This window comes from Haliotis rufescens, unplaced genomic scaffold, assembly GCF_023055435.1.
Source record: "Haliotis rufescens isolate VD_foot unplaced genomic scaffold, xgHalRufe1.0.p SCAF_3, whole genome shotgun sequence".
NCBI classification, from domain to species: domain Eukaryota; kingdom Metazoa; phylum Mollusca; class Gastropoda; order Lepetellida; family Haliotidae; genus Haliotis; species Haliotis rufescens.
The window spans coordinates 30,951,076-30,975,106 of record NW_025964001.1 but is presented as its reverse complement, the minus strand read 5'-3'; the positions used below and the strand labels follow the sequence as shown (position 1 = coordinate 30,975,106).

At 39.4% G+C, this 24,031-nt stretch overlaps 1 protein-coding gene across 1 annotated transcript in view; it reads right to left on the bottom strand.

Annotated features, from left to right (window-relative positions):
* Positions 1 to 21,301, bottom strand: part of LOC124145908 — a 40,687-nt gene extending 19,386 nt beyond the window's left edge. The window contains exons 1-18 of the mRNA XM_048402842.1: positions 21,164 to 21,301; positions 20,032 to 20,195; positions 19,521 to 19,643; positions 18,599 to 18,717; positions 16,889 to 16,947; positions 15,480 to 15,566; positions 14,100 to 14,226; positions 12,751 to 12,849; positions 10,946 to 11,125; positions 10,032 to 10,137; positions 9,169 to 9,206; positions 8,445 to 8,514; positions 6,934 to 7,070; positions 6,260 to 6,347; positions 4,950 to 5,053; positions 4,372 to 4,497; positions 3,682 to 3,756; positions 102 to 137 (exon numbers count right to left, since the gene is read on the bottom strand). Of these exons, the coding sequence (XP_048258799.1) occupies positions 102 to 137; positions 3,682 to 3,756; positions 4,372 to 4,497; positions 4,950 to 5,053; positions 6,260 to 6,347; positions 6,934 to 7,070; positions 8,445 to 8,514; positions 9,169 to 9,206; positions 10,032 to 10,137; positions 10,946 to 11,125; positions 12,751 to 12,849; positions 14,100 to 14,226; positions 15,480 to 15,566; positions 16,889 to 16,947; positions 18,599 to 18,717; positions 19,521 to 19,643; positions 20,032 to 20,195; positions 21,164 to 21,291 (1,866 nt within the window). The 5' untranslated portion in view covers positions 21,292 to 21,301. The remainder of the gene's footprint in view (positions 1 to 101; positions 138 to 3,681; positions 3,757 to 4,371; positions 4,498 to 4,949; positions 5,054 to 6,259; positions 6,348 to 6,933; positions 7,071 to 8,444; positions 8,515 to 9,168; positions 9,207 to 10,031; positions 10,138 to 10,945; positions 11,126 to 12,750; positions 12,850 to 14,099; positions 14,227 to 15,479; positions 15,567 to 16,888; positions 16,948 to 18,598; positions 18,718 to 19,520; positions 19,644 to 20,031; positions 20,196 to 21,163) is intronic.
* Between the last annotated feature and the right edge of the window lie 2,730 nt (positions 21,302 to 24,031).

Genomic DNA, 24,031 nt, shown 5'->3' with positions numbered 1-24,031 from the left:
AGTCTTGAACTGACCAATTTGAACGACAATTACTTGAAAATATTCTTTTCTTCAAAGTACTCATTTCAACTTTACTTAAATAAAATAAAGTTTGTGCTTACCAAATGTCTGCTAAGTCCCCTCGATTCTACCAATTTCTGAAATGAGAAAGTGAGTTGACATTTTTCTTATCTTTCATTGTACTGAAACATTAGTACTTGAATTAAAAGCTTGACCTACCTTAAGAATACAGTTCCACAATATTTTCAAACACGTATGCATAAGTTCCTCTCAGTGATCTATCATCTCTACATGCAATGTCATTGAATAAGCCCAGCAATGTTGAGAGTTTTGAATATGTGTTTATTATATATATATATATGTGTATTCATTATTATGTGTATATATATATATATTATATTTTTTTTAGAAGACGCCTGTTTAAGAAAACATTTATATTTTCAATATACTTTTTAGTTCTGTTTCAACTTAATTCACGTGGGTGAATGGATTGTAAATAGGAATAAAATGCATACCGTATTCGACGTAATAAGTGCCCAGGGCGCTCTCAAAATTAGAATATTATTTTGGTGAAAGTTGAAAGATAAATTTCATGGTTTATGCTGACAGCCTGAAATGTTTATGTACGACAGATATATTTTTCCAGAATTTAATTGCCCATAATTAAGAGTGCATATAACGCACGAGTGCGTATTATACGCGAATAAATAAGTCTTGTGTACATTAATCAATCGGAAGGGGTGCTAATTGGGATTGTTCACTAGCCAATATATTAGCAAATATTGCCGTGAGCGCTTATCAGAGCGGGGCGATTATTACGTTGAATAAGTCTTGTGTACATTAATCAATCGGAAGGGGTGCTAATTGGGATTGTTCACTAGCCAATATATTAGCAAATATTGCCTCGAGCGCTTATTAGAGCGGGGCGCTTATTACGTTGAATACGGTATTCTATTTTTTCAATTTGGTAGTCTTAATTATTATGCACAGGAAAGCAGCCTATTTGGTATGTTTCTATTGACATTGCGTGGGCCTACACCTAAACTTCACTGGTCCAAACACTGTCTACTGTGGGGCTACTCTCACAATATATCAGTTAGATTCATGATGATAAGGATGGACACAAGGCTTCGTGAGCCCTTCTAATGCATTTTCAAGCATGGGAGCCAAGACACGAAGCGTGCAAATACATGCACTTGTCAGGGGATTCTTGGTTCCTTTTTTGTTTTCACATTTTTAGTTGTATATATTCTTCTCACACAAACATCGAGTGGGCAGGATGAAATAGTTTCATGTCAAATGTTTTGGCTACAGAAAACTGTCATGGAATTTCCACCCAAGCCACTTTCACTCAGCACACCTCGTCAGTAATGATTCCAAAGCTGACTCATGTCGTCAGTAGATACACCTATGTCTTCCTATTTCGTTACTATGACCCATGTTATCATTTTTCTGTGACAAAATCCCCCCCCAAATGATTAAAACTCTGTTATTCATGAGTTCGTGTGAATTTAATGTCTGACACCTGGAGCTGACCGCGTCACATCAGCTCATTCCTCACCACTCAGGACCAGTAAATTACAGAATGGGACGAGTGTGCCATATGGCTTGGGATCACTCATGTGTGTTCGTATACAGAAGTCACAAGACACCATGGTTATCTGTAACCTTCGTGAGTGTCCGTGATCAATTCGACCCTTTCCGTTCAGTGCCATAACATCTCAGGCATGACTAGGTAAATTTGCATTAAGTTTAACAGTGTGGACGTAGCAACGGGCTAACAATCCAAAGGTCGCAAGTTCGCATCCAATGGATTCTCATAAAAACTGGTTGCTTGTCTTTGAGACATGATACCTACGGCAGTGATCATCCTCCCGAGAAGTTGTGGTACTGTATTCTAAAAGTGCCAAACTGATCACATCGCATCACATCGTAGGCTCAGCTGGAGAAGTGCTACATGACCTGCTTCATGGTGTGTCTCTAAAGGTTGCACCATTGTGTACCAAACTCTAAGTCAAGTTTCAGAGTTGTTTGCATCAAAATGTTTGATCAGTCCAGGAACTGCTCATTCCAATAAGCATTAGCTTCCAAAGTGATAAGACTTTCAAATAAGATGTGTCAATCAGAGGTAATTATTGTGATTTGAAAACAATTTTCAGTTTTCAAGTCAGAATTGCTGTGTTATGTTTATTGTAATATAAAATAATTAAATTTTCTTTGTTTTCATTGATATTCCTGGATTCTGATTAGCTGAATTGGTCATGTGTTATTGCATGCATTTCCCAATGAATGTAAAATATTAAGCCACGCCCACCGAGGTAGACTACTTTTGCTACTATGGAATGTAGGGGAATCCCAAAATTACAGTCAAGGGAATTCCCTTTCTGCTTAAGAGTATCGTCATGCACAGGACATTTAGCGAAATTCATGCATATTCATTGTCCAAACAACCCTTTGAGACTGAAGGAATGAAACAGCAAACGTGCAGGATCGCTCGCCTGTTTTTTCCCACTCGCCTCGATTCCACAACTTTCATGTCTTCGGGTTTCATTTTTAACTAGCATTTTGCCAACTGAGTCTTCCCGTTCTCTGGGAACTAATGTTTGAATCTGGCAATAACTGACCATGTCATTTGAAACAGCCACCTTCTCCCATACATATTTGTTCCGGTTCGTTACAGTCTGACTGTTGCATCTCTTCTCACCTCTTGCCTTGATTGACAGGTCCGAAGAACATTGTTTTCATCCTACTCTCCGTTGATTGGCTACTGACTTTGTAGGCGTGTCAAGTTATGCGCATAAATGAAACAATCACCTGATTCATGTCACGCCACAGTATGTATTCCTAACCCGGAATGTTTATCAGTGTCTTCATTTTTGTCTGCTTTGATATATACACCTGTTTTTGGTTAAACTATTGTAGTTAAAACATGTTTTCCTTGTCAAATTTAATTATAAGCATTGACTGAGTATTCTTTTCGGTTCATTGACGCGGATTCTTACAAAAGTTTGCACATCATTTTTTTTATTCATACCTCAATGAACCGAAAGAAAATACACAGTCAATCCTTAAATGAATGTGCGAATCATGGATTTAAACCCATGACCTACAGATCCACATCTAAGGTATGCCACTGCACAGCTTCCATCTTAGATACTGGAAGCATTCAGCAATTTTCCAGGATTGAATCATTATAACATAGGACCAGGCAAACCAGTGATTGAGCCCCCTTGAGTCAGTGAGTGATTGTTGTTAGAGCCGCAGTCCATAACATGCCAGCCATTTCACTACCGCTTGTATTTTGTTTGTTGTTTATCGAAGCACTCAGCAAAAGTCCAGCTATATAACAGCGGTCTGTAAATAATAGAGGTGGACCAGACAGTCCAGTGATGAGCATCGATCTACGCAATTGGGATAAGATGACATGCATCAACCAAGTCAATGAGCCTGATCCCATTAGTAGCCTTTTACGGCAAGCACAAGTTGCTGAAGACCTATTCTACCCCAGATCTTCACGGGTCTCTACAGCTTGTAACTGATCCAAGAAACCAGCGACTGAAAGCATGCACAGTGATACAATCCATCAGGACATGACACACAATCAGCCCAGCTACCAGTCAAACATCAAACATTAGCAGTCTATTCTGGATGGTGGATGTGGGAGATCGTACAATGACCTACCTCAGTGACTGATGCAGGAGCATTCTGCAGCATGGCCACAAGCTTGTTCTGCTCTTCATGGCTAGACAGCATGTTCTGTGCAACAAGACACAACACACTTGAACAGCGTAGGGCAATGATGTTCCCAAATCAATAGAGAACACGAGCCATGGGTATTGACTTTTGTATTTCAATATATTTCAATATATTGCAATAATGATTCATGTATGTGATATGTACAATATATAACATGCGTTCTTTCATCTGTAATTTGTTATGAACCTGAGTAAAAAAAAAAAATGACATCGGGACACGTTTTTGATAACTTCATAGTCGTCCACCATTTTGTTGGATGTTGCTGTGGTGGACACATTTTATACCAAAAATTTGCCGCGAATAGTTTCGCATTTATTATCACAGGATTCATTTGCTAATTTCTTAATTTCATAATTTCAATTCAACTTGTCATGTAAACTTTGCCAACAAGATGAAAATATGCATGATTTTGAAAAACGCAATATACAGGTGTTTTTCAAACATATTCATGAGTATTTTACAATGTGGTGTACCATGAAGCTCTAGAAAACACCATGGCGATTACCTACTGTAATTGCCTTCCCAACAACATAATATCCACACACATCAACTGCTTCTTTGGGATCAAACTCAAGATAAGTAAAACAGAAAATGAAATATGTTGGTCTTACTTACATTTTCTGTAACAAAACCAAATATTTTGCCTAGTATCTCCCTGCCCGGATTGGCGTTGATGATCTCCTGTAACACATGGCCGGTCACCTTCTCCAGGCTTGCCCCCTGGAAACCATGCAGGATCACCTGAAACAACACCATGTAACAACAAATGTCACAACATAATATGCATATGGTAAACAAATTAAGACTTTTTATCAACATCTTGAGTCATTGACAGTTTGACACACTAAACATATTGACCATTGCTAAATGTCAGTTGTTTTCTTTCATTTGTGCTCAAAAAGCATGCCCACATTTTTTGTTGTTGAGATAACATGCACAAAGTACGCAAAGTACCTGTCGGTCATAGTAAATCTCTGCATCAAAATAACAGTTACATATCATGGCCTGTCAGTGTAATGTTGGACATAGACATTGACCACATTGGTGGACCGAGGAGCACTGGTTCCAATAGACTAAGGATCGTTGTCGAGGTAAATCAGAGGATCGAACCAATGATAAGCAGATGAAAACAGATATGCAAGTGTTGACCTCAGTACTTAGTTACAGTTCCTCACTCTATCGCTGTCACTCACCTTGAACAAATTCTCCCAGGATGAATCCAGATTTCTCACATGGCCAATTTTAGAAGCTATTCTCCTAAATATTTTGATATTGCCATGAACTTTCTTGTCCTTTGCTGTAAAGGAAGTAAACGAACATGATTAATCTGCTCAGTATCATAAATGTAAACGTTACAAGTGACAGTGCAAAAGACATTTCAGCCCTTACCATGTACAATGTTGGAAATGACAATCAAAGGGTTCCTTGTACCAATCCTCATGGTAACAGTTAAAGATTTAGAGGGTGCATACATTCAACTACCTTAGAATACCTTAGGGCCCAAGTACTCCCCTATTTCCAACACTGCCTTGATTTACATGAAAGATAAAGTATTTGCCTCTGATACAGATGAGATTTGGTTGGTTTTTTGTTTAACGCCGCACTCAGCAATATTCCAGCTATATGACGGCAGTCTGTAAATAATCGAGTCTGGACCTGACAATCCAGTGATTGACATCATGAGCATCGATCCATGCAATTGGGATCGATGACATGCATCAACCAAGTCAGCGAGCCTGACCACCCGATCCCATTAGTCGCCTCTTACCACAAGCATAGATACAGATGAGAGAATGATTATCCTTGTATTGAAGAGGTAGAACATTTGAACGATCAGTGAGGGAACCAATAAGCATCAAGGCTTCTAAAGTCATGGTAAGAGTGAGCCAAGCATTCAAACTAGCATTTCTGATTTCTGCATCTGAAAAACTAACTAACAAGACAAGTTTCAAAGTAGAAAGTATAGTGAAGCCTTTGAGTTTTTCATACATCCAGTCGCTTCTAAAAGCTGTGGCATCCATAAAACAACATGGGCGTACCATATTTGTGTTCTCTGTGGGTTTTCAATTGTGCCAATAGAAATTTCTGAATTGAGCTGGTAATATAAAGAAACCGAATTGTTTCAGAAAGCTGACAACTGATTGGCTCAAGAACCCATAGAGCCGTCTTTTAGAATAGGTAGCCAAAGTCTGCTCTGGGTGCACCTGAGGCAACCTTCAATGGAGGTGTCCTCGTATCTTAACGTAGAGAGGTATGTACCGGACAGGATGTAAGTATCCTGCAAGCATGCAAGGACAGGAAGTCAAAGATTGAATCTAGGCAAAACAAACCACAGTTGACAGCATGAGCTACAATCCACATAGTTTGGGAGCAATGACATGCAATCAAGAAAGAGACACATTGTGACCATCTGATGCCCATATTAAACAGTACTGGACAAATGCCAGAGAACAACCCCATGGCACGTATATAAGACGTATATTCCAGATCTTAAACATTTTACCATAGTCCCAGGCTGCTTCAGGTCCCTCTGTATCCAAAATCCATGCCATATTTACAAAGTTCACATCCTCAGCTCGAAAACCAGCATTCTGAAATGTACACTCTACATTGTTAGATTACTTGATACCTATATGAAAATATGGTTTAATTTAACCAGTGTGAGTGAGTGGACTGAGTTCTAGGAGAGATGGTGACAACACTTCTAAAATGAAGCTATGGTGGGGTATTATCATAATAGATGAGAGTTGAGGCATACTGGGGTTTAGCGTAACGTTCAAGATTATTGCACTTATATAGTGATGTGCATACAAGCATGTGTGTGTGGCTGCCTGTACTAGTCCGGACTAATGCCGATTTTTTAGTGCTAGCCCACTGAGACACCATGTCACAGATTAACATGAATACCCCACTCAGACAGTATACTGACTCCAATATGTCCAGTCCTTGTTTTAGCCCCTTAATGTCCAGTGCCAGGCAGGGTAACAACAAGTACCATCTTTTAATGTCTTTTGGCATGACACAGCCAGGGATCAAACCATTCTGCTCTCCGGGCAGACCCACTCTACCACTAGGCCACAGAGGCAGTCTTATCATAATAGAATGGACACATAATACACTGGATTATTTAGTATTATCTTAAACATGGTTTACTATCATTTTCCTCAAGTTACTTACCACTGGAAGTGTCAGCAGCCGGTCTCTGGGTTCCCCCAGCTTCTTGAGAGCAGGATAGATGTACGTCAGGTATGTCTGAAGCTGATCGGACCTCGTGTCACACAGCTTCCCCATCTTCTCCGCAGTAGTGATGACACCTGGGGATGAAGCAGCACGAGGGTCACTCACGGGTCTGGATGCTGCTACTACATTACATTGACAATCAAAGAATGTAAGGGTTGGATTTCTTTATTGTTTGTTGGTTTGTTGTTTAATGCCAAACTCAGCAATATTCCAGCTATATGACGGCGGTCTGTAAATAATGACAAGCATTATCGCCTTTTACGTCAAGCATGGGTTGCTGAAGACCTATTCTACCCCGGATCTTCACGAGTCTTGATTTAATAAAGGTTTTAGCAACATTTCAGCCATATCTGGGCAGGTGGCACCAAGGTGGAGATTCACAGTAAATGAGAGAGTGAATTTTGTGTTACGCAACAAGGCATAATCTACACCAGGATATCAATAAGCTACAGAATATCAACAAAGGTAGCTTTTGTCTGTTTTGTTTTTATGCCACAGTCAGCAATGTTCCTGGCATATTATGCATTTGTGACCAACTCGTGTTATTCCAGAACAAGCCGAATAGCGACTCATGTCCCTCTCAGGGCCATTTTGGCCACTGTGTTCTGTCAAAGAGCAAATGGTCATAGTTAAAAGAATTGTCAACTCGTTGCGTAATGATTCACGTATATTTACCCCGATGTCATATATATTCAAGATTCTATTTAAAACACATCGGGACTTACAGTATTTATACAGTATGATTGAACACATTTAACTGTATCTTGGGTATATTTTTAGATGCATGACGTGTAAAAGCAAAAATTATTTCTGAGGGATTGTTTGACCAAAGTACTTGCAGTCATATGCACATTCTGCCTGGTTTGTCATATTTTTGCACATAACATTCATCGATAGGGGGACGAGTCTTCTTGCAGGTTACAGAAAGGGGTAAGTGGTGACGAATGACATATAATGGTGTAAACAATCAAGTCTGCCCTGAGACGAACCAGTTGTTTGTATGGTGAGCAGCATCCATGCTGACACCTTACAATGACACGAAAGCAACCAAGTAACTGATTCAATTAATATATTGGAATATATTCTTCCTGATAAAATAATAGTTTCAGATACAATGCTTCCAATCATTGCATCAAAAATCTTTAAAGTTATATTATTGGGTACTGAATCACTGATTCAATTAAGTCACCTCCCAGACTAGAAATAGAGTGCTGAGCACCTATTCTAACCCCATTGGGCACAGCCAGTTGATACAAAGTCATACAATGATGACACAAAGTAACGTAGGGAGTGCTGAGTTTGTAGGTCTCTTTGAGAGTGTTTTCAAAATGAAACATTCAAAGGTTTCTTATTTGGATACTGTTGTGCTTTCTCATCATTGTGCCCGAACTATATGCCCTGAGATTCATGTATGGCCTCCGAACTCGATGCTTGATCATAGTACTCACCTTGCTTATCTCCCTTGTCTCGGTACTGACAAAATGCTGGCCAGAAATAGTGGGTCCGCACAGGCAGATTCTGTCAAAGAAATAGGAAACTTCTCCAACAAACAATTCATCTCGTCACATTTCAACAGAAGTGTCTTAATATGTCTGTCTATGACCATGGGAATTTTAAAGCATAACATATGACATTAGTTTCTACAGAAATAATTTGATTATTGTTGTAACACTTTGAAGTACTTGTTGACAGGAATATTTCAGAAATTATATGTATTTTTAGGCCTGAATCTGGCTCACCAGTATGTTTAGCAGTGTATCTACCAGTGTCTAACAGTGTATCTACCAGTGTCTAACAGTGTATCCACCAGTGTCTAACAGTGTATCTACCAGTGTGTCTAATTGTCTAACAGTGTAACGGTGTACCTGTTACCATCTCCCTGAGGCAAAGGGGTCAAAGGACTCTTACTTTCCCTGTTTCCTAAACTTTGACAGAAAAGTAGCCACTTCAAACAGTATTTCAGTTTTTTCACATTAATCTGTAACCAATGATCAAACTGGTCATAGACATTTACCACTTTGGGGAACCCATGAGCATGGGTATCGTGTATCATGCTGAGAGTCAAAGGGACTTGAACCCACGACCATCTCATCTTGGCCCATAAGGCCATTCCGATCCTACCTCACTTACAACATGAGCAAGGAAGCATGCAGGGTATGTACGTTATCTCACCAGAGACTTCATCATTTCAATAGCAGCAACAGCATAATCTGAAACAGTAACAACAATGGCATACACATGCTCAATGAGGAGCATACATCCATAGTGGTATCTGTAGACTCACTCTACTGCTCCAAGAGAAGAACATGTGCTGATTTCTTGGGCTGGGACAAGTCCAAATTTACTACCCGGGTACCCCCTATAGGTCTCAAGAGATAGATACAAAATGTCCGATTGGGAATAGTTTGACCGTAGCCCTGGACAAAATGTATTTGAATACACGTATCAAACAATCTTGTCATGCATACACGGAAGTTGACTGAAGTCTCATCTTTATTCAAACATATAAACGTCAGAAGGAATGGATGCATAGTCAGAAAGAAATGCAAACATTAATGACTTGTAGTGTAACCATATAGTTCTACATCATTTTAGTCATTAAACAATACATCACATGAGTAACCACAAGTCCGGATAGTCCTGTGGGTACCTGGGTCATACCCACAGGACCTTTTAAGTACCTACCTGACCCAAGTACCCGAGTTACCCGTCCCACCCTACTGATTTAATTTACAATACATGGCTGGGCTTTCTTCAACATCAAATTTAGCTCATACATGAAGAAAGAAAACATATTTCCACACCAGAAAACCGAATGGTAACATAGAATTAGTTTTGCACCCAATAATGACTACACACGGACTCACCAAACTGGTTCATTTGTTTCCGTATGTGTGAGCAAAAGAGTGGACCAGAGTTTGACCGAAACCATTGTTGTCATTCTTATCATGCTTATTCCAGGAATAAAAGGTTGCTTTGAACAACCGTAGAATCACTGGGGTGACAACACCAGCTGTTCAACTGTGAATTCTCACCTGTCTTCCCCATCCTGATGGCAGTGCTGGCGACGTCACTTATATCATCGACAGTCATGTTATCTGCCTTGAGGCGTTCCATCAGCTGCATCACACTGTCAAGTGGCTGTAACCGTGGTAACATAGATCAGTAAGAGAGTTGAATCTGAATGCTGCTTTGAACATTCTTTCAATAATTTCATGTCAGCTAAACGATGGATGAAAGCAGTATGTGTTATGTTTATCAGTCTGGTGAAACTGACAAGCTTAGGTATGGTGTTGATAGATAAAAAATCATAATCGGAGAATATTTGGGATTTTTAACACATGACCAGCAAAAAATGCATTCAGTCTTAGGCAAAATACAAGATATGTGTCTATGTTTGAGGATCTCACAGAAGCAGTAAATGTGTCATCAAAGAATTTGTATGATGTCTCTAACCCTCTAGAAATTCCTGACCAATCTGGAACTAGCCAAAGAATGTTACCAGAAACAAAAATATTTTTCCTCACTGACGAACACAGCTCAGACACTGTATGCGAATCCTGATATTGTATGAAAATGTTATACAAAAGTCTAAATTACGCAAATATATAGTTGCCATATCAGTACATTTTATCATGAAAAAGTATAAAATTGATAAATGAGTGGCAAGGTGAGGTGAAATGGGGTTTAATGTTGCAATGTAATAGTCCTGACAAATGCCGATTTCATAGTGCTAGCCCACTGAGATTCAGTGCCGCAGTTTCACATGAATACCTCCAATCGGTTACCTACTCAAAACATTAGACTTAGGCCATGCTACTTCTCTAAATATTACATACCCCTGGACCCCAGTGTAACAAACAAAGGTAAAACCATGATTATACACATGACTATTGCATACAGCTTTTCCTCTAGCCAATAGTGTGCAGTGATGAAGCTGAATACCTACCCTCTCCAACTGAATGAACATCTGTAGGAGACACCTGCCATAGTTGGGGTCCCCTTGCTGTTTGTATAAACTGTGGAACAGCTTGTACGCATCATCGTCAAACCCATGAGCTACGAGTTGAGATACATACATCAAGCCATTTGCACCATCGTCTGTAACAGCTTCCTGCATTTTGATCATCTAGCAGAAAAAAGATTTACTGTTAGTCTTAATAAAATAAAACAATTGGTTCTCAGGCAATGGTTTTTCAAAATATAGTGCGGGCAGGCGGTGTCTTTTTTGTTGTTGTTCAAACTAGAATGTAACCAAATAAACAGTTGTTTAACCAAATAAAAAGTGTGTGTACAATCAACCTGGGACAGTGCCTCCCTACATAAATGTGTTCCTTGATGAGTGAAATAGTGGAATACAGTATTTGACTACTGTTGGATTTGGAATATTTAAGGATTCTTATTTTTTTTCTTAAAAATGGAAATAAAAACGAAACGTGCGGCGGACTTTGTGATGAAACGGGCGGTGCCTGAGAACCAAGATTATTATTTTTTTTAGCCTTAGTTAGACACATGTGAACAATCAGAACAATATGGTAATGCCATTTCTTATCCGTGTATCTCCTTGAGGACAAGAAATAATTAAGCATTTCCAGAAATGTACGTCTTCTTTCCAGTTGATCAGTAATTTATCATAAAGGGTGTGACTTTTATCCAAAGTACACATCTCCTGATACCGAACACATCTCCTGTTACGGTACGTACGTAATAAGCCCCTCCCCCAAAGCATGTCCCCATCTTGTGATCTCTCCTTCCACTTGTCTAGGTGTTCATGACTATGAGCTTATGATACCAAAGTGCTGAGTACGTTTGTGGTTGTAAACAAAATAAGAGCCACGAGGCTCTGTAGCTCACCTGAATTAAAATATAACCTGAGGATGAGGCCAAGTTTTGCTAATTTCTTTTCTTGTCAGGAAGCTTGTACATGTATATTAAAATCTACTTTACATTCTATCAGACCTCTCCCTAGCTCTGAACATAGTGAATCTTAATGCTGCTTTCAACAGTTCTTTAGTTAAAACATGGTGTATCATCTTGATCATGTTGATGTGGGAGAAAAGCAAGAAGTAATGCAGGTCTTAGACATTAACCACTGCATGGTGATCACCAACCTAGATACATCTGAGCTTCAAACCAACAATCATAGGTCCCTGGCATGCCTAAGGGATGCAACTCTGTACAGCGAATTGCAGCACCATAGACGACAGGACCACCCTGGTCTCTAAATATATACTCAGCGTCATCATTGAAGGATCAGCTAGATATGGAGGGTGTCAAACATGCACATATGCCAACAAGCTTCAATAGGTCTGAGTATATTGACATTGTGATTAACAAGAGATGAACATGTTGTTATGTGTATGTCACACTGATTGAAACTAGAAAAATACATGATGACTATAAAGACAATGAAAAAAGTGCAACATTGGAGGTGATGGAAAAAGCTACCAAAACACCCCTGAACGTAACGAGTGGTTTAGCCCATGCATGTGCAATACACGGCAAGTAAAGTCAATGGGGGTATAACATGGTACACTCCAGATGCAACTGAACTGCACTCTTGGCAGTTGGCAACATGGGCAATATGAAGTTTTTTCATACTTTTATTTTTATTATCTGCTGACACTCAATAATGATGCTGAGTATATATCCGTGCCTGCTTGTAAGGAGTAGAAGTGAGGCTTTCAGACATTGTAGTATTTTTAGTAAAACACACACAAACACACACAAACACACGCGCACACACATCCCTACCTCATCAACATGTTGTGAGTGTCCAGCCATCACCATGGTGACAACTGCCTTCATCACAGACCTTGAATTAATCATCATGCCAGGGATCTCAGACAGCAGCTGAAGAAGATCAATTCCCTACCACGTTCACAACATCATAACTACTCATTTAAACAACATAAAATTTGTGAAGTAACTTAGTGAATGATATTTAACACTACAATGAGAAATAATAACAGCCATGTCACAATGAGTCATCTGGATCAAGAGGATGTAACCAATGTCAAGTTCAAGCATCAAGATATCTAGTTGTCCAATATTACGAATGTCAAACATTAACACAAGTGCTTGTCAAGAATAATGCATGGTTGTATTGGTGTTATGTATGTTGTAGGTGCTGATCATTGTCAGTGGCAGCAAGTGAATGAAGCTCTTGTAAAATTCATGAACTTATTTTGTGGTATGCGACAACCACAAAATAGAGTTACCTCCCTCTATCACCTCTGGTACAAACTCCATCATTTGAGAAGCTTCGTGAGGTGACTCTCCCTATATAAGAGCAAGACGTTGGCTACTCAAGGCCGTCTATGACCCAACTTTTATCTTATCTACATGCTACTACTAACTACTTTGTCAGCTTTCAACATTATTCCGGATTCAACTACATAGCATGTGTCATATTCAAGACATTCGACAGTGACTTTATTCAGGACATTTGTAAGTGCACTGACATTTGTTGTAGGGCCTGTGATTTATTGCTGCTGCCACATATTTGAGGCAGCATTGTATTGAAAACCTAATCCTGAGACTTTACAATTTAGTTCTGTATCATAGTGTATGAACCGATTCCTGGTATAGCCTTCACGTTTCAACTTGGGATTCACTTTGTAACACAGGATAAGAAATATTGTGTCCTACTAGTATGTGCATACAAATTGAAAATGGATGCAAATAACGTGCACTGCTAGTCCTGTGGGAAACAATCAGTAAACTCATAAAAAGTTGTAGATTCCATGTTACATGGAACTGATGTTTCTATTCTGGTGGAGAAACGAGTCACTTTGGACTAAAAAACTAGATAGACCCAGGGAAATCCCTGTAAGTGGCACCTTTCTCAGAGTGACAAGTATTTCCAGAATGATCTCTTTTTGAAATACGACATAAATAAGACATTGTTCTGCAGTGTTCCAAACTAGTGAAAGATTAAACAAGCAGTGTTCCAGACTTGTGAAAGGTTAAACCAGCAGTGTTCATGACTAGTGAAAGGTAAAAAAGGTTAAATAAATAAGCTGTGTTTTCCACTGCCTCAGTGACTCATTTCAACCTTATACCCCTGTACAAAATGTTGACATCTGTGTCTAACACAACACCTGTTTGACGGCTGCCATGTCCCCCTGTTGGGCGTAGCCACACACCAGTGCCGTGTAACTCTGTACTGATGGTGTGAGGGAGGCTTGACGCAGTTGCTCCAGTACATCCCTGGCACTCTCTGTATCACTGCAGTGTATAAGAGATTCAAGCCATGACATTACCATGCACTGATCATCTCCAAGACTCATTCAAGAATCACTCATGATCTTTAATATCTCAGTATCTATAATAGTTTCAGATGCTGTCATTCTGTCTACAAAGGGCTGGCTGTAATTAGCGGCATGTGTAAGACACTTAAACACTGTCTCTGTGTATCTGTAATAATGAAGTGTCTCACCTTTTACCTGCTTGATACATCATACAAAGTTTAGTAATAAGTAAGAATAAGAATTTATGGATGAACAACTTCTTTATTACAATTAAGAGTGACGTTTTGTTGATGGTTCTAACAGGCTATGCTCAATGAGCACCCTCTTCACGAAACCCATATCACCTATCACATCCTCAAATGGTCGAGTACCGGTACCTTTGAGGCTTCCAATACATGACTCCCGGGGAACTCCAGGGTGAAATGAGTAGCAAAATGATCATAGCAATCCCTCAGAATATTTATTGCAACATTAATTGACACAAGGGATATAGCTGGTCTGGATCAGCGGTGGCTTGTCAGTAATGTATGGTGGATCAAACATATAATATAAATTTATAAGCATGACATAATGAATGAAACTAGTCATTACACACGCCGAGTGTCTTAAAACAATATGATAAATAGACAGAAAATCTTCCTATCACTGACACGTGGGACAAAATAACAAAAATGCCTCATGAAAATTCAACAATCGCCACAAAGTATAATGTAGTAACCAATGGGATGGTAACTGTGAAGTTTCGCTCATCAAGAAAATATATTCAGATTCAATGTTCAAAGATCTAAATCCCAAACGCAAGCACATGTGTATCTTCTTGTGCGGTGAGAAGGAAAGCGAAGGATCAAGGGCAGATAACTCTGATTGGTAACCAAAGGCAAGGAGCTCCCAAAATGAAGAAGAGGCACATTTTGGGTTCTGTGTTTTATGATCGAAGTGAAGACGGCAGTAGCAGTGTGTTGTGTCAGGATAAGACACAACTTGACATATTCAAAATGGCTGCCATGGCAGTATGTAATGGTCATGGTTGAAGCTGTGCCAACTATCACGAGTCGAGTAGACTTGTGGTTAAAGCGTTCGCTCATCACAACGAAAACCCGGGTTCGATTCCCGACATGGGTACAATATGTGAAGCCCATTTCCGGTGTCCTCCGCCATGATAATGCTGGAATATTGCTAAAAGCAGCATAAAACCATACTCACTCACTCACCACAAACCCCCTCACTCACCCAGATTTGAAGAAGCCCGTGATGAGAAAGCTGTACACTTTCTCTTTGATAGGGAAACCACATTCCTTCATGATGTTCATCACCGTACTGAAAATAATAAGCATAATAATAGACATGGATGGGTCCTCATCAAATAGCAGTGACATGGAAACACATTGTTTCAGACAAGTCAATCTGCCCCTTAGGCAAGCTGAAGGTTTTCTGGATACCTTCATACATGTTTTCAGTTTGTCTGTTTAACATCACACTCAGAAATATTCCAGCTATGTGACATCAACGTAAATAATTGAGTCTGGACCATACAAACCAGCTATTGATGTACAGTAAACTACGGTTATAACGTGAGCTGAGGTGAGGTGACATTGGGTTTAACGTTTAAAGATTATTGCACTTAAATAGCGACGTGCATGCATGTGCGTGTGTGGCTGCTTGTACTAGTCTGGACTGATGCCGATTTATAGTGCTAGCCCACTGAGATACCATGCCGCAGTTTAACATGAATACCCCAGTCAGACAAAGTATACTGACTCCGAGCCGACCAGTCCTTGTTTTAGCCCCTTAATGCAAAGCGCCAGACAGGGTAACAACAAGTACCATTTTTTAACGTCTTTTGGTATGACGCAGCCAGGGATCGAACCCCGGACCTTCCTCTCTCCGGGCAGACGCTCTCCCACTAGACCACGGAGGCGGTCACAGTTAAAACGAACTCAAGGGGGCCACTAGTTTGTTATAAGCATATGTACAGCATAGATACAGCAGTGGCATGGCAAATAAGTTCGGCATATCAGTCAGTTCGTTATAAGCTTGTTCGTTATAAACATAGTTTACTGTACTACCATAAAAACATAAGGAACAAATGATCTGAATGTAGTTTTCGTTGAGGTGAACATTTACAATACCGTGCCAACAACACAACATCAAATCACAATGAAATTTCACATCTTGCATGAGCTTGAGCTAAACACTTGATTAAAAGTGACTGCAAGGCATTATCAATGAACAAAATTGCGAATTGTGGGTATGACGGGGAACCACGTCAGTATCCCAAGTTGCCCAAATGCTTGGCAGATCAAAAAGTGTCATTTCTCGACTATGGGACAAGTACCATCAAACAGGTGGGTTGCAATGAGACCTGGGCATGGTAGGCCTAAACAATCTACACCAAGACAAGATCGTCTCACTACATACTACGCAAATCATCATCATCATCATCATAATCATTATTCATGGATAATAATACTCATTAACAAAGTAAATCCTAAACCTAGATATTCAAGGTTTCTGCAATTTGTTGAAAAATTAATTTGTTTAAACAAAGATGGACAAATTGGTAAATATATTACACAGAGTGCCTATAAAATTAAATAGCTGGAAATGTGGATATAGTAGGATATAATAAAATGACTCACATTGCAGCTTGGACATCTCCATGGTTACAGTAATGTTCCATCAGGTTTTCATACGTATCCTGCAGAACAGTGGCAGTAGCACATCGTCAGCATCAACACACAACAGCATCAACACACACCACAGAAATGTTATAGTGCGACAGAAGTTAAAACATAAAATGAAACTGTGTATTAATTGTCATTCTATAATATTTTCATAGCAACAAAAAGCTGCAAACCATTGAAAAGAAAAAGAGAGTGAACATTTCATGTTTTTGCTTAACATTTCTTCAGCAAGGTACTCAAAATACAGACCAGGGTACTCTTGGCCAAAGGATACTCATTGCCAGACAATGTGAATGTGTTCAGACAAACTGTCAGGGAAGTTTCAGGGAATACCGTGGCAACCTGAATATAATCGGGTCATGGCCAGGCAAATCATAGGCTGATAGCATGAGCACTGAGCCATGCCTGGGAGTATGAGGGAGTATAAGCATGACTTTGCAATATACCCTGCACTGAATCCCCATGGGAAGCATACAGGAAGAATTCCTGATGTCAGATGGAAAATGACAAATGGATGGGACAAGAAATCTTTTTCCAGTCTAATTTGTTTATTTCAATAACATATTTCTACTGATTTTGTCTTTCTTTTACATCTCATTCCTATCATGTCTCATTGAAGCCACTTAGCGCACTTAATTTGCACAAGAATATATAAAACAACATGCAGACTCTTACAGCAATTTTAATTACGGTATGTTGGGGGCATAGGTTGAAAATTGCTTGACAAAGTTGTGTCCATGAGTGAGTGAGTGAGTTTGGGTTAACGCCGCTAATCAGGGCGAACCGGGATTCCAACCAAGGGACGCAACTCTGCACAGCGAATCGCAGCACCTTACATGACTGGGCCACCCATGCCCCAGTGTGTCCATGAGATACACACAAAAAAAACTATTATCGTCTGTATGAATACCAGATTTGCTCTGATGATATTTATTTGTCACAGGCAGCACCCTAGGCCTGTTCAGGGGTTTCACAAAGGGGGTAAACATCTAAGACCTGCATCATTTTGAGCTCTCCTCCCACACCAAGCTGACACACCGTGATGTAACATTATTACTGTCCAAAGCAGTGTCCGTCAAACTCACTCACTCCAATACTGTCAACATCCCCATGAAGATCCTGGTGTGAATAGGTCTTCCACAAGCCATGCTTGTCATAACAGGCGACTAATGGTAGTGGGTGGTCATTCTCACTGACCTGGTTGATGCATGTCATCACATCACAATTGTGTAGATCCATGCTCATGATGTCAATCACTGGATTGTCAGTCCCGACATGATTATTTACAGACCAATGTCATATAGCTGGAATATTGCTGAGTGCGACATTAAACAACAAACAAATAGCCATGGGAGCCGTGCCAATGGGAACTGTGACAATTTACAGTTGTAAGAGGGGTACACAAAGTATGTGATCTAGACTACCAGTTGTCAGACTTTCATTTTTGTGAAAGCCTCATGGGCTGAGTGGGTTAGATCGTTGAGTTTGTGTGCTGGTGATTAGGTGCCTCACTCCAGCAGTGTGGGTTCAAATCCTGGACGGGACTCAACCAAAAAAGGTACGAGAATCTGAACTTTACTGAGAAAGTGTTATCCCAAATAGACCATTTGTAACAAACAAAGACACAAACAATAATGTGACTTTGGAGAAGCAAGAGGATCTCACCATGTCGGGTATGATGTGGTGAGACTGCATCTCGGTGATGATGTCGGTTGGAGTAAAGTTGTGGCCATTTTCAACATAGACTTTCAGTAGAGTGTTGTAGTGGCCCACCTCAAACACAGCTGTTATACAGAGAAAAGGGAACTTACATATATCATGTCAGCCTTCAGGATAAGATTCACATACAAAAAATAAATCATATGTATTTTCAAGAATGGAGCAATTAATCAACCATTTCGGGGTTCGAAACTCTTTTTATTGTTGTGTAAAAGGAACAGTTAAAATCAAGATAGCAGAATTAAAATTCGTACCCAGAGCCAAAGGGAATACTTAGAAAATCACTTTTCTTTTCACTTAAACTACCTTCTGATGATGTTTATTATTTGAAGCCAGTGACTTGAACATGTTAACTGGACAAACAAGGGAAAGGATAGACATATGAACACACCTAGAGTTCTCAATACCACTATCAAACCAGGTTTATGTATATATTGGTCTTAACCTCTGTATGTTTGAAAATATCAGGATATTTCTTTATAAAAATGAGTCTTTTTCTAACAGGTGTAATGTGCAAAAATATTGGTTTATTTCTCCCTTGTTTAATGAAGCCTCGAGTGTTTGAAATCACCCACCCTCCATATGGTGAAATAAATCCTGCAGGCATGGTTAAGCAGTGTCTAAGAAATTCAGCAGGCTAAAGGTTAATGAACAGAATTTCAAGTAACTTACTGCAAACTATGAAATTAATGAATCACCAAATTTAATGAGAGTGTCGACTTCTGGGATAAAACATGTCATGAAATTGCTTTTGCTGCACTGGACATTTTCACTATGTGGGTGAGCAAGTGTTTTGCTAGTATTCATACGACAGACAGACAGACAGACAGACAGATAGACAGACAGACAGCCAGACAGACGCACTCACTATGTTGTCGCAGCATGTTCCAGGTCTCCTGCAATAGGTTGGTCCTCTGTTTCGGGTGGACGTTATACAGGCAAGAGCCGAAACAGCTGAGTAGAGTCGTAGAAACTCCTTGGGATACATGCCCTGAAACAGGGGAGTGAATAATCCTTCAACAATTCAAGCTATACTTTAGTAAAGGCAAACCAGTGGTCAATGACATGAGAAGTGCCCTGGGATTTACTACCCGGGTACCCACCCCTTTTATGTACAACATTCAACAAAAACGTAGAAAAGGAAAAGCTCAGTTATGGATGTCTCGAATGATTAATCTTCACATTACATTAGGTAAGGTGAAATGGGGTTTAACATCACGTTAAACCAGCTTAACAGTGACCCAGCATCAGCGGGCAGCTGCATGAACAGGAAGACTAGCCATGTCTTCTCCTGCAACCAGTCAACACAACACACTTTCTCAACCTGTAAGAACATATTCCTGTATGTTATATTCAGTGAACTTTGTTGAGTCTCATACCTGCATTTTGCACCAGATGGCGAAAATTCTGGACCTGACTTTCATGTAAGCCTGGCGGCATTTCAATACTTTTTCTGACACGTTCTGCTGCTTTGGCAACATCCTCTTCGCCATGGTTACACTGTGGAAAAGCTGAATGTTCCGCAGTCCTTACTGTAACAGATCTGTAACAAAACATTCTGTGTCACTCAAAAAAACAGAAATATCTATCTTCCTTCTACTTGTAAATTGAACAAATAAAATTGGCTTTCCTAAATAATAAAATTAAATGGTTTTTGTATGAATACTGTCATGTGATTACTGATAACTATGGGCAGACATTCGATAAAAAAATAAATCAATTGAAACAAAGATGTAAGAAACAAGTATGCAATGACAGAAATGTTACAAATAAAGGTCATGATACAAAACCAATACAAATGTACAACCCTCAAAGAAAGACGCCATATTTCGTTGTTGTTTATATTGAGGCATATATTTTTAATTACGTATTACCGTATTCGCCGTAATAAGCGCCCCGCTCTAATAAACGCCCACAGCGATATTTGCTAATATATTGGCTAGTGAACAATCCCTATTAGCACCCCTTCCGATTGATCAATGTGCACAAGACTTATTTATTTGTGTATAATACACACTCGTGTGTTATATGCACCCTTAATTATGGGCAATTAAATTCTGGAAAAATATATATGTCGTGTATAATACACAGACTTTTCTTTTGTATTATTTCAGACTGTCAGCATAAACCACAAAATTTACGATCTTTCAAATCTGTTTTTTTCCACCAAAATGTTATTCTAATAAGAGCCCCCTATCTGTAATTTCGAGAGCGCCCTAGGCGTTTATTACGTCGAATACGGTATATCAATAAGGATTAACTATTGTTAGACAGAACATATGACCTTTACTTTACATGGATTATGGGTTTAAAACATTTTTATTATTATTCGGGTATTTATTCCCACAAGTTTGCTTTTTTTTCTTACGAGTCTTGATTTTTCGTAAGAATTTTGGTAAAATTGGAATCATAAAATATAACATGGCCAAATCGTCTGCAAATGATGAAATGTCACTCTTCTGTCTACGTCCATGAGTTATCTTTGCAGCCTGACAGAAACTGCACGTTTACCTGACATAATTCAAATGTGTCGGCGTATTGAGAGACTTTGCTTGTCGCCTTGCCATGCAAACCATTGACGTATAAGAGCGTACAAGCTTCGGCGATTGTGCAGCGATCAGAGTGTGCATGTGCCGCATGAGAGCAGCCATGTTTACTGTTACTCGGAGTATATCGGTCATTACCGGAACTTTCCGAGATGAGCCGAAGGCATAGTGTTGAGTCAAAACTTGTAACAAAATATAAGAAACATCAAATGAATGAAAAGAAATGTGTGCTAGTGTAGAGATGCCGAGGGTTATAGCGAAAACGGCACCGATTGGAGAAAACGGCACCTCGACTCAAGCGAAACCGGCTACTATTGCCTGGCGAAAACGACACCTTATAGTTTTTACACCTTGGTCAAATAAATGATAATAAACTTACATAAAACAAGTACGAAATTAGACCCCTTCTCCAATTTACTCGCCGACTCTGTTAACTTATTGTGAAAACACTATATACACTTTGACGTTTTATGTACTTTTACTCTGAGCGGGTGCTCAAAGTAGGTTATCTAGACTACCAGTTGTCGGACTTTCATTTTTGTGGAAGCCTCGGTGGCTGAGTGGGTTAGATCGCTGACTTTATGTGCTGGCGTTAGGTGCCTCACTCTGGCAAGTGTGGTTTCGAATCTCGGACGGGACTCAACCCCAAAAAAAGTACTAGAATCTGTACTTTGCTAAGAAAGTGTTTTCCCAAATATAACATTTGTTACATTTGACCACTTTCTAAATGGTATTGTGTATTCATGTATTTTGAGTCCAAACATGCTGCTGTCAGGTCACAATTATTCACAATGGCCTTTCGATGTGTGTGAGATGAATCTCAGAAAAAATCAACATGCTGTATCATGTGATCGGTAACTTTGATGTCAGTGTTGACAGCAATTCAAGTCCGAGTTGAGTTGTTATAACTGATTGGTTTAATTGTTCTCGGTAATTTACAATAAGCTCTCAATTACATGTTGAAAAGTTTATTGTTACAGTAGAGTAATTGAACGTATTATGTTTTAGGTAAAGGAACAAGCTGTTGAAAACATCTACAAATCGGGCGCCAGTATCGTTGAAGATGCTCAACAGAGACTCGTCGACCCTGACTGAACCCGGGAACTGTTGCGCCCCAAAGAGCCGAGGACTTTGGACTTCGAGGTACTGATAATAATAAAATAAACTACATAATGCTATTGTATAAATTCTCAGAATAACCGCAATTTTGTAACATAACGAATATTGTATTTTAACTTTTATTCATATTTACAAATTGCCGAGGACTTCTTACCTGTCCGTGTAAATACATCACATACATCAAATAACATGTAAATACATCAAATATCATGTATATAAAACATATATATTACTACAAAAATCGTTCTTATCATTATTAAAAATAGAGGTGCCATTATCGCCCGACACATAATAGCCGTTTTCGCCAAATGCGGCGCCGAGATCCCATTATACACGTAAGCCCTTAAGCTCCACAAGCGTACCCTAAGTAATCGTACGAATTAAACACATGTCCTTATGAATGAAATGAGGAAAACAAGAATTCACACATTTTATCGAATCAAACGCAGACCTTTAATAGGCATGGCGACCGCACTAGCCTACCAACTGCATGGGTATGGGGAGATGTCCTTTTGCATATATGAATAAAATGTTCCAAACAAAAATTGGCTGCGGTGCAAGAGGCGGGTTACCTGGCACGTCTGCACTAAATTCGGACAAACGGGCTATTAGTCATTAAGGGCAAATGTCTGTGTATATTGGGGCAGTTAGCAAGTATCGAGTGGAAATTTCCATGTTGTGGTTGCCTTGAAATGCCTTCCGATCCACTTTATTCATGATGTCCCGCAACGCACCACAGATCTGTTCTACGTACTTATTCTACCTCGGATATCGATGGGAATAATTTTATATTCTACTGATGAAACAATGTAACAGAGCACATTATGTGACAGAGCAGTAGTTGCAAAATAAATTTATAGAAATATATTACCATTACTTTATATGTAGTGTTCACTGTCTGAGGCAATATTTTATATTAGGGTTAAGTACGGAATTGTATGCCTAACACCCGTTCCCTTATTTTTCCCCGTCAGTATACACGGTGCCGCTACATCTATTTGTAGGTGTCGCTCAGCACTGACCATTATCCCATGTGTGTTAGTCCTGCACCATGACCGTGGAATATTTTTATTTTATGAAAAAATAATTATCTAGAAATGCATACAAAAGCAAGTCTAGCCAGCTCAAGCTCTATTTCTGAAATCAGCATAGGGATTTTTTTTTATTTTTAGAGTCAAGAAGGATATTGTGTAATATAAGATTTCAGAGACTAAATGTTAGTCTACATGTGTGTCTAAATAACCGAATAAATTGAGGATCGGATGGTTAAACAGCCATAGAAACTAACAGTTTTAGTCCACTAGTCCTTATAATGATAACATATGGCAAACCCTTAAAATAGGCAAATTTCTACTAGTCCTTATGGCAGTTTGGCAAGGACTATAGGACCAGTGCCAATTTCTAACGTTGGTTACAAAGTGTGACCAGAGTCCCCCGACGGCAGGGACCTTTGCTTGTGCTAACAGCTAATAGTGTAACTGGTGTAGACTTGATTATATTACAGGGCGTCGCGACATAGCTGGAATAAGAAGGAATGCTGTGTAAAACAACATTCCCTCATTCTCCTGTATTAGGACAGATATCCGCCGGAGATTCTATTCTGATCGTCTGCTCTTCTGGCCTGATCTGTCATGTCCAGATGCGACCCGATATATACAGATTAAATGTTGCGACAGATGCCTATAATAACGTACACTTCTTTCAGAAGGACTAA